The sequence below is a fragment of the Condylura cristata genome, unplaced genomic scaffold (genome assembly GCF_000260355.1).
Source record: "Condylura cristata isolate star-nosed mole 26May11 unplaced genomic scaffold, ConCri1.0 scaffold00022, whole genome shotgun sequence".
NCBI classification, from domain to species: Eukaryota; Metazoa; Chordata; class Mammalia; order Eulipotyphla; family Talpidae; genus Condylura; species Condylura cristata.
Window position 1 is genome coordinate 28,704,521 of NW_004567123.1, and position 10,599 is coordinate 28,715,119.

At 58.2% G+C, this 10,599-nt stretch overlaps 2 protein-coding genes across 2 annotated transcripts in view; both read left to right on the forward strand.

Moving 5' to 3' along the window:
• Positions 1–1,208, forward strand: part of MTG2 (mitochondrial ribosome-associated GTPase 2) — a 3,157-nt gene extending 1,949 nt beyond the window's left edge. Inside the window, exon 6 of the mRNA XM_012728128.1 lies at positions 1,067–1,208. Coding sequence (XP_012583582.1) covers positions 1,067–1,208 — 142 coding nt within the window. The remainder of the gene's footprint in view (positions 1–1,066) is intronic.
• PCIF1 (PDX1 C-terminal inhibiting factor 1) overlaps positions 1–9,913 on the forward strand; it is an 11,881-nt gene extending 1,968 nt beyond the window's left edge. The window contains exons 2-17 of the mRNA XM_004687433.2: positions 1,100–1,269; positions 3,092–3,234; positions 3,322–3,446; positions 4,478–4,615; positions 4,695–4,825; positions 4,936–5,090; positions 5,683–5,830; positions 5,907–5,990; positions 6,222–6,321; positions 7,347–7,509; positions 8,137–8,309; positions 8,438–8,524; positions 8,607–8,791; positions 9,228–9,321; positions 9,407–9,582; positions 9,657–9,913. Of these exons, the coding sequence (XP_004687490.1) occupies positions 3,111–3,234; positions 3,322–3,446; positions 4,478–4,615; positions 4,695–4,825; positions 4,936–5,090; positions 5,683–5,830; positions 5,907–5,990; positions 6,222–6,321; positions 7,347–7,509; positions 8,137–8,309; positions 8,438–8,524; positions 8,607–8,791; positions 9,228–9,321; positions 9,407–9,582; positions 9,657–9,891 (2,118 nt within the window). The 5' untranslated portion in view covers positions 1,100–1,269; positions 3,092–3,110 and the 3' untranslated portion in view covers positions 9,892–9,913. The remainder of the gene's footprint in view (positions 1–1,099; positions 1,270–3,091; positions 3,235–3,321; positions 3,447–4,477; positions 4,616–4,694; positions 4,826–4,935; positions 5,091–5,682; positions 5,831–5,906; positions 5,991–6,221; positions 6,322–7,346; positions 7,510–8,136; positions 8,310–8,437; positions 8,525–8,606; positions 8,792–9,227; positions 9,322–9,406; positions 9,583–9,656) is intronic.
• Positions 9,914–10,599: the final 686 nt, after the last annotated feature.

Consider the following 10,599-nt stretch of genomic DNA (forward strand, 5'->3'; position numbering starts at 1 on the left):
CCCGCTGCTGCCCTCAGCAGTGTACTTCAGTCCATCTGCTTGTTCTGCTCCCCACTCTGTCTCTGGTGAATCCCCTCACCGCCCCTGCACCTCTGGCCTGTACCCCAGTTCTGTATCCATAAATAAATTTAAAAATAATAATCACAGCCGTGATCCCTTACTGAGAGTGAGCCATGTGCCAGGCTGCGCATAGAGACCGCAGAGGTTGAGTCCTTCTTATTTCTAAGTCAGAACGCTGGGCCCAGGCTGCAGCCCCGGTCTGTCCTCACACGGAGCTGGTATCTTGACGACAGACCTGCTGCATGCGGATCACCAGGGCAGTTACCCATATTTTTTTTAGTCGTAAAAAATCAGAAAGGCTTAAACGGTGTAAAGTGAACAAAATAGTCATTCTTTTTCCAGGTCCTACTCTTGGGATGCTTTAAAAAGTATGCGACTTTTCGTGTACTTCCTCTCTCCATTTCTGACTTCTTAGGTGTGGAAGGAGGGACTGGAATCTGAAGATTTTTTATAAGTCCCAGACGGTTTGGGTGCACAGGCAGTTTGTAGCGTTCCCAGTCGGTCTCCCCAAACTGCTGCTCGCATCCTGCCTCTAGTATGTCAATATCACACAACATTTTGTGGGGAAATAGTTTTCAGTAAAATAACACGTTTTATATAATACATTTGCTTTTTTTTTTTTTAACTACCCAAATCAAAGAAATGTGTGTTTCACTGGCTGTGGGTGGCTTGGGACTGTGCCCTCAGATCTGTGATGTGTATGTTTAGTCATTTTTCTTTCATTTTAGTGGTAGATAGACAGGACCAGATCCACAGTGTGTAATGAAAATGTGGGCCCCTTGTTACCAAATTAAGATTTTCAAGACACTGACATTAAAGCAAGCATTGCTGTGCACTGTGCAGGCTGCAGGCTGGTGAAGGCGCACCTGTTGGCTGGAAGCTTGAGGCATACGGTTTTCACCCCATCAGCCTCCAGATCTGCCAGTTTGTTCTGCCCTGTCCTGGGAACTCCCAGCCTGCTCTGTGTCCTTACCGCTTGCTCCTGGCCCTGTTCCGCATTTCACAGGTCTGTGACTTTTTTCTTCTACTTGCTCTCCAGCTGTCGAGGCAAGGAACCCAATGGACCCGTATTCGCTCTGCTGCTGACCGCCCACCCACCGTGCTGCGCCTTCTCTCGGGCCTGGGCCTGCCTCTGTGGGGCCTCGTGACGTGAGATCCAACCAGCTGGAGACGAAAACCCTCTCATGCTAGCGTTGCAGACCTCAGAGGGTGAGAAAAGAGGGACCTCGGTCAGCCTTGACACCTATGGGCTCGGCCTCCGAGGCACAGGGGATCCCTCCTCCCTTGTGAGCTGAGGCAGCTAAGTATTTTCTGCCCATGGTCGGCAGTGCCAAATCCTACTGTCATCCAAGCCCTCCTTTCTTGTATATTCGTCCCCTTGCGTTTTTATTTGCTAAATTGTACCTGTGAAACAACCATTTACTTTTCCCAGCCCAAGTTAACAGAGCCATCTATGACTGACTGTACAATAAAATCAATGTCCCAATGATTTCGGTGATGTCTTCAACAGCCATTTAGAGCTCTGGTCAGCATATGATTCTTGTGGCCCCAGGTTGATAAAATTGCAGCAGATAACTGAGTTTAAATGTGCATTTGTGATCTTTTTGTGGGTAAATGTTTGGTTTTCTTTGCGTGTATGATGTATGAAAATAACAACATTGCCACATGGCTCAGTTGGCCCCAGGAGTCTTAACATGCTGGGTGGGAACTCTGGCCACTGAGGCTTGTGCTGGGTGTGCTTTGGGGGGGTGGCTGGGACACAGATCTGAAGGAGCTGCCCTTCCTGCTGGTATTTAAAGGGGATGTTCCCTGGGGGACTGTGAAGGGCTGAATTGGGTGGTTATTTTCAGTCCCACTGGTTCTTTTAGCAGCAGATTGCTTCCTGCCCTGTAGGGTAGAATGGGGCCTCTGACTAGAGGCCATGTCCCTCCTGGGCCTACCTGTCCAGTTAGATTTTACTGGTGGGAGCAGGAAAGAGCAATTACTGTTCCTTCTTGTTTTGTTTGTTTGTTTGTTTGTTTGTTTGTTTTTAAAGATTTCTTTATGCATACACAACTGCGGTATAGGCCAGGTATGTGAGGATGAGAGGATTCACCAGAGACAGAGTGGGGAGCAGAACAGGCAGATGGGGTGAGAGAGGAGAGGTCTGCTGCGCCATGTGGGTCATCTCCGGGGCCAGAGCTCAAATCGGCACTGAAGCGGCTGCCGCTAGCCTGTAGTGCTGCGCTTTCACTCACTGCGGCCCCACCAAGGGAGGGCCCCTTCCTGCTTTTTAAGAGCAGACCCTGTTCTGTCTTGTATATTGCTCTTGGGACTGTGAACATTTGCAAAATGAATAGAACTCCCCTTGGGCCCAGGTGCTGTGCGTGAGCACTGGAGAAAGTGGTGCTGGACCCATTTCCTGGCTCTGAGAACTGAGACAGGCCAGACTGCTGGTACTAACTAGAGGTGTTCATGGCCCTGCAGGGCTCTGGCCACCTAGTTTGGGAAATGCAGTCAAGGGGGGCCGTCTGGAGGATGGGAACCTGCAGCAGTCCAGGCAGAAAAGTAGGGAAAGAGGCTTTGGGCAGTTGGGGGGACTGCACCTCAATCCCAGGGCTCCTGTGGTATCATGCTGGCCCACGACAGGGCCGCACTGACTTTTTTAGAAATCATTTATCTGTACATAGAAGAGCTGGGGTACGGGCCAGAGGTGCAGGGGTGGGGTCGTGTGAGATTTCTCCAGAGACAGAGTAGGCAGCAGAACAGGTGGATTTAGATCCACTGCTGAGGGGAACAGCGGGGGAGACAAGGAAGTCTGCCGCGCCATGTGGGTCACCTCCCTGGCTGGGGATGGAGCTCGTGCTGCAGTGGCTGCAGGTAGCTTCGTCGTGCTGACTTAACCCCTTGTGCCACCGGTAGGCCCTGAACTGACTTCTTTACATCTGCAGTGGCCACTGGGTCCCTCAGTGGATTGTAGTTGGTGGGTGGAAGGGGGCGTGGACCGTCGTGTGCTGCCGGCCTTGACACCTTTTGGTCCTCTGTGCGGCAGGTCCGTTGTGGGTGCTGAGATGGCCAATGAGAATCACGGCAGCCCCCGGGAAGAAGCGTCCCTGCTGAGCCACTCCCCGGGCACCTCCAGTCAGAGCCAGCCCTGTTCTCCAAAGCCCGTCCGCCTGGTGCAAGACCTCCCAGGTACTGGCGAGGGGCAGCGGTGGGGTGGCTGGGCAGGAGGGCCGCCCCGGAGTGGCGCTCATTGGCTGGTGTCCACGCTCTTTGCAGAGGAGCTGGTGCATGCGGGCTGGGAGAAGTGCTGGAGCAGGAGGGAGAACCGGCCCTACTACTTCAACCGATTCACCAACCAGTCCCTGTGGGAGATGCCCGTGCTGGGTCAGCACGATGTGATTGTGAGTGCCAGTCCAGGGCGAGGGTCTGAGTCGCCTCTGGTATCCGGACTTACCCAAATACACCCTGAGCAGCTATTCTGTGCCTAGCTGTGTTGGGGCCTGGGGAGACGGTGATAAGCAAGACGGTCCCTGCCTCACGGAACGTCCATTCAAATAGGGGAGACTGACAAGAGAACAGATTATACTAGTGTGACGTTGAACTTGCACCACCTGTTGGCACTGTGCCTGTGAGGCACTTGTGAACAAGCCAGACGTGCCCCTGCCCTGCACCCCTGGGCTCCTGAAGGGTGCCAGCAGGATGAAGTGCTAGAGGCCATCAGGGACCGGTTGGTCTGGGGAAGGGAGGACGGGTTTTCTCTGGGAGTGCTCCAGGTAAGATGTTAGCGAAGTGGCACCTAGTGGCGAGAGGGAAGAGGCGCATCCCAGGGGCTGAAATTCCCGTGTGATGGGAAGGCTGTTGTGGCTGGGAGGGAAGGCGCTTCAGACCCGTCGCTGGGGCAGCTCTCCTCTCTGGGCATAACCACGCCAGTCGGCAGCCCCGCTTTCCAGATGAAGACTGGGGACATGACCGGCCTCACAGCCAGGAAGGGGCAGAGCAGGAGTCACATGTGATGTCATCTCAGGGCCACACTGCCTGCTCTTCTCGGTGCCACCAAAGGAGTTCCACTCACAGGACCTTGCTCTTTAGCAATGAGCATTTCTCTTATTCCTGACTTTCACTCTTAAGGAAATGAAGGAAAAGAAGTTAACATACTGAGCACTGATCTCATGGCAGATGTCTTGCTGAACTAGTTGTATTCGTTGGCTCGTTCAGTCGTTCTCTCTATCACGAGGTGGCGCTTAGCCTGGCCGTCACCCCAGGTCACGCAGTTGCAAGTAGCCGGCGGGAGTGGAGCCCAGTATTTTTGCATCCAGCCCCCTCTGCTCTTCAAGTAGGAGGAGCAGGGGGCAGGCGGGCATCAGGATTCTGCAGTGCTGGGACTCCTGAGCCACCGGCCCTGGTTGCAACTCTGCTGGTCTCCCTCCACCAGTCGGACCCTTTGGGGCTGAATGCGACCCCACTGCCCCAAGACTCAAGCTTGGTGGAACCCCCGCCGGCTGAGAACAAGCCCCGAAAGCGGCAGCTCTCGGAAGAGCAGCCACGCGGCAATGGTGTGAAGAAGCCCAAGGTGAGTGTCTGCGGCTCCCAGACCTGGCTGCCGAGCCGTCGGCCGGCGCCTGACCCGATGCCTCTGCCTCTTGCTGTAGATCGAAATCCCTGTGACACCCACGGGCCCGTCGGTGCCCAGCTCCCCCAGCGTCCCAGGAACCCCAACGACGAAAATTTGGGGGACATCCCCTGAAGATAAACAGCAGGCAGCTCTCCTCCGACCCACCGAGTGAGTCTTAGCTGGTTGGCTTGGGGTGCCCACTGCTGACGGCCGGCCTGCCTGGGGCGGCGGGGCCTCCCCTGTCCCTGTTTCCCTTACTGCTCCTTTCCGTGTCCCAGAGTGTACTGGGATCTGGACATTCAGACCAATGCTGTCATCAAGCACCGGGGGCCTTCAGAGGTGCTGCCCCCGCACCCCGAGGTGGAGCTGCTCCGCTCCCAGCTCATCCTGAAGCTTCGGCAACACTATCGGGAGCTGTGCCAGCAGCGAGAGGGTAACAGCCCCCAGACCTCTGCCTCCTTTTCCCCAGAGCTTTGCCGCCTCTGCAGAGCTGGGGGCTGGCCGGGCGGGCGCGGCTCACAGCACAGCCCCTGGTGCAGGAGCTTGCTGGGGCGGCGGGGCGGAGCCCGCTGCATCCCGCTGGCTCAGACCCGGAGGCGTTGGCACTGACTGTCTCCATGATGACAGAACAGAAATAATGGTCAACAGTTGCAGTCTTAGACTGCCAGGTGGTCTCTGAAGTCCTGTCACACATCTGTGTGACGCCGGCATCACTGAGTAACCAGACCTGGAGTTGCCCCCGGGGGGAGTGGAATGGAAGGAAAAGTCGTCGGGAAACTGCGCATTCACTAGTAAACAATCCTGCTTAGCTCTTCTGAAATACAGAATCCAGACTCCTCTTCCTCCCCTGCATAACGCTCGGGACACAAACCAGAGGTTCTTAGGATGCACTTCGGGAAACGTCACCTAGAACACAAGCTCCTCCTCACCTGTGCCGGTACCCCGGGCCCACCTGGGGCTTCCTGCATCCCCAGCAGCCTGGAGGCTGCTGACTACACCCGGCCTTCAACTGCCCTGTCCTGCAGGCATTGACCCCCCACGGGAATCTTTCAACCGCTGGATGCTGGAGCGCAAGGTTGTGGACAAAGGCTCCGACCCTCTGTTGCCCAGCAACTGTGAGCCAGTCGTGTCGCCTTCCATGTTTCGAGAAATCATGAATGACATTCCCATCAGGTACAGTGCGCGCTGGGACAATGGGTGCGCATCCCCGGCCCCACGTAGAAGGTGCTGACGCTACTGTTCTGACCAGGTTATCCCGAATCAAGTTCCGGGAAGAAGCCAAGCGCCTGCTTTTCAAGTATGCAGAGGCCGCGAGGCGGCTTATTGAATCCAGGTTTGCTGTGTTCTGCCCCAGACAGGATGGGGCTGCGGGAGTGCTCTGGCCTTTCAGGCTGCCACTGCTCTTGGTGGGAGAAGCGGGTCAGCTCCCAGAGGCTGCTGTGTTAGCCTTGGGCCCACGGCCAGATGCCAGTGGGTGGGGTGGGGGAAGGGAGGGCGCAGCAGGCACTTGCTAGCCGCCCCCGTGCAGAGCTGAGCGGCCCCTTCATGTGCCCACCACCCGCAGGAGCGCATCCCCTGACAGCAGGAAGGTGGTCAAGTGGAACGTGGAGGACACGTTCAGCTGGCTTCGGAAGGACCACTCAGCCTCCAAGGAGGACTACATGGTAAGCAGCCCCGGGGCAAGGAAGCCAGTGGAAGGCCCTGGAGCTTCCTGAGGAAGCCCGTGCTGCGCGTGGGGACCCGAGATGGTGGGCACAGCGTTCTCGTGCAAAACAGCAGCGCACTGGCATCAGCCCTGGATTCACAAATGTGGGGGTGATTGTCAGGCTGTTAGCTTTCTCCCAGAGAACATTCCTCAGACACTTAATGGAAATCCTGTGTTTGGCCACACATCCTAGTTACTGCCTCTGCAACTTAAGGTTCACCATCTCCCGCGAGTAGATTTTGGGGAACAGTTTGACAAACTGCTATTCCTTGGGCGTGTGTATTCGTACTACAGTTGAGGTCTGATTTCCCCACTTAAGTGTGACTCAAGCAATTGTTTTCTGGCCTAAACCCATCATTTCTCTAACTCTACCAGCACTAGCAACGGGCTTTCTTTTCAGGACCATTTTTCACAAGAGACAAGGTTTCGCACCTCACGATAGTAACTGTGTACTTGACACGTAGAGTGTGGCAAAGGTAGGTGTGCGCACTAGCCAGAGTGACTCATCTTCACTCATCAGCTTCACACGTGATTCAGCAGAATGACAAATGCCGACAGCTGTCCCTGCACTAAAGCTCCGTTTCAGATCTGTGATGACTAGGCAGCCCACTCTGCACCGTGCTTCTCCCCAGTAGACCGCAAATACTTTAGAAGCGGGGGCCATGCCTGGCTTGTGTGTTCCTCAGTAAGTGTCACGGGACTTGGCACGGTGTCACCCCAACAGTTGTGGGCATTTATTGGACACTTACTGTATGCCAGGGGCTTGGTCAAGCTTTAATAGGAGTGCTCGTTTACTATTCAAACTGCCTTAGTAGGTGAGTGTTTCATGTTCACTTCGCAGTTGAGGAATAAAAGAGACACCAAGGGCTTTGTCCAGGTGCTGTAGCTAGTAAGTTAGCAGAGCCAGTGTGAAGATGCGCTAGCTGGGGCCTAGCAGCCCTCCTTGCCAGGGCCCCGAGCCCTGACCGGGCGTGTCTCCTCCAGGACCGCCTGGAGCATCTACGCAGGCAATGTGGCCCCCACGTCTCGGCTGCAGCCAAGGACTCCGTGGAAGGCATCTGCAGCAAGATCTACCATATCTCCCTGGAGTACGTCAAACGGATCCGAGAGAAGCACCTTGCCATCCTCAAGGAAAACAATATCCCAGGTAGGACCGGGCGGCAGGCCAGTTCGCACCTCACGATAGTAACTGTGTTGTGGTGCCGCAACTCAGCCCAGCCCTGACCGAAGGGGGGCTGACCGCCAGGCCACAGGCGGGATTGGGGACACCCACTCATCCAGCAGTTTGGGCCAGACCTGTTGTGCAGTTCGGCATTCCTCTAGGAAACAGTGAGGCGAGAGCCAGGCAGGGCCAGCACCGGGAGGACCTGCGTTTACACCTCTAAGCGAACCTCCCTTTCTCCAGACTGAGGTGAAAGACCTGGTTGTACACCTACAATTCAGCGCTAGCTTAGCGTAGCGTTTGACTCCAAAAGTGAGGCCGTGTGACTGCTGAGACGTCTGCAGGTTAGCGAGCCCGTAGGCCGGCGCCCACTTGCCTGCCAGGCCCCAAGCCTGCCTTCCGGGTCTGTGCTCTAAGGAGCGTGCTGACGTCCCCGCCCATGCTGCTTGCTGGCGCCAAGTCCTCCGCGCCACGTTCTACTGCTCCGTGGGGTGACTGAGCTCCCTTGGTCACCGGGGTGTGTGGGTAGGGCACCTGGCGCGCACAGGTGTGGACTGTCCAGGCGAGGACCAGCAGAGCGGGGCAGGTAGCCCAGTGACCTCCCGCCCACAGAGGAGGTGGAAGCCCCGGAGGTGGAGCCCCGCCTGGTGTACTGCTACCCTGTGCGGCTGGCCGTGTCTGCGCCCCCCATGCCCAGCGTGGAGATGCACGTGGAGAACAACGTGGTCTGCATCCGGTACAAGGGGGAGATGGTCAAGGTCAGCCGCAACTACTTCAGCAAGCTGGTAAGAGCTGGGGTGCGGGAGAAGCAGCACAGCGGAAGTGGGCTGGGCTTTCTTGACCCAGAGTCCTCCGCGAGGCCGGCTGCGAGGCTGCAGGGCCGCCGCTGGAGCCGCCGCTTTCTGCCCCACAGTGGCTCCTTTACCGCTACAGCTGCATCGATGACTCTGCCTTCGAGAGGTTCCTGCCCCGAGTCTGGTGTCTTCTCCGGCGGTACCAGGTACAGCCGGGGGGCAGCCACAGGGGGTCTCCCCGGAGGGGCACAGACTGAGTCCCGGAGTCTGACCGTGGGCATTCTGCAGATGATGTTCGGCATGGGCCTGTACGAGGGCACAGGCCTGCAGGGGTCGCTGCCCGTGCACATCTTCGAGGCCCTCCACCGACTCTTCGGCGTCAGCTTTGAGTGCTTCGCCTCGCCCCTCAACTGCTACTTCCGCCAGTACTGCTCCGCTTTCCCAGACACAGACGGCTACTTTGGCTCCCGAGGGTGAGAGCCAGGGGCTGCTGGGCTCTGTCCTGCCCAGGCCTGGGGAGCAGTCCGCTGGGGCACAGATCGCACCAGTGTGTGTGGGCCATCGAGGGTGCAGTCCCTGCACTTGGGGTGTCTCGTGTTTCAGTGAGTCAGCTCAGTAGCAGGAAGTCCTATTTCCAGGAACTGAGAGGGTGACCCTGACCTCAGAGACCTCGAGGCTCACACAGTTGGGATAGGAGCGTAGGCGGCATCTAGCGTAGGAGGAACGGGCCGGGCAGCAGGAGGGGAAGCCCGGCGCTGGGATCTCTGGACTCGAGCTGCGGTGCAGCAGTCGGAGCGCCTGACCCGCCCAGCCTGGGCCGGTCTCCGTTCCATGGGGAAGGCTGCCGGGTGGGGGAGGCCCGTCTTGGGTTGGGGGTCCTGGCGGGACTCAACGCTCACCTGTCCCCAGGCCCTGCCTGGATTTCTCCCCGCTGAGTGGTTCCTTTGAGGCCAACCCTCCATTCTGCGAGGAGCTCATGGATGCCATGGTCTCTCACTTCGAGGTGGGTCTGCTGCTGCTGAGGGTGGGGGCCAGCAGGCCGGCCAGCTGGAGGGCAGCCCCTGAGGCCACCTGTGCCCCGTCGACAGAAACTGCTCGAGAGCTCGGTGGAGCCGCTGTCCTTCATCGTGTTCATCCCCGAGTGGCGGGAACCCCCCACCCCAGCGCTCACCCGCATGGAGCAGAGCCGCTTCAAACGCCACCAGCTGGTCCTGCCCGCCTTTGAGCACGAGTACCGCAGTGGCTCCCAGCACGTCTGCAAGAAGTGGGTGCCTGGGAGGACGGGGAGGGCTGGCAGGCCAGTCCGGCCCCAACCTGAGCAACCGCCTTTGTCCGCAGGGAAGAGATGCACTACAAGGCCGTCTACAACACAGCGGTGCTCTTCCTGCAGAACGACCCTGGCTTTGCCAAGTGGGGGCCGACCCCCGAGCGGCTGCAGGAGCTGAGCACTGCCTACCGCCAGTCAGGCCGCAGCCACGGCGCCAGCTCCTCCAGCTCCTCCAGCTCCTCCGAGGCCAGGGACCGGGATTCGGGCCGTGAGCAGGGCCCTAGCCGTGAACCTCACCCCACTTAACACATCCCGCGGGGAGGAAGGGCCCAGGGTGCTGTTCCGGACTGCTGGGACTCGGGCGTCTGGGGCTGAGCGGACCCCGGGGCCCTCACCTGGGGTGGCAGCAGGACTCAGGCTGCCAGAGACATAGGAAGAGGACGGCCGTCAGGGCTCCCCTCCCTGCCCCTCCCCCAACCTCCCACCTCAGACTCACTCCAAGACCCTGTAAATAGACCCCAGCATCCTCCCTCCTCCCCTCCATCCTGTGGCCACCTTGTTCATTTGTAAAAGAAAATACAGAAACGCCCCCAAGAACGTGTGAGGTCTCGAGGCCAGAGAAAGCTGAGGAAGCTGGAGTACTGGGACCACACCCACCCCACCGAGGCCACCTTCTCAGGACCCCTTCTCAGGCCTTCACACCACGCCAGCAGGGCTCGGCTCCAGTGTCCGCTTCTCACTGGCCATCCCATCTGTGCCCTGGGGACCCCCCTCAGCATCTGTCCGGCAAGCCCAGTTCCCCACAGCTGGGCCTCCAGGGTGAGGACGAGGCACTGCACCCAGTTCCTGCTAGAAAGCCGCAGCCTGTGGGCCCTGGCGCCCCAACAGGGATGGCCACCGGGCATGTCTACCAGCAGGTCTGATGGAGAGGAGCGGCAGCTCTGCACCACCACGGGCCTCGGGGTGCAGGCTCGCACCCTTGACTCCCCCTCTGCAGGGAGCACGTGCGCCTCG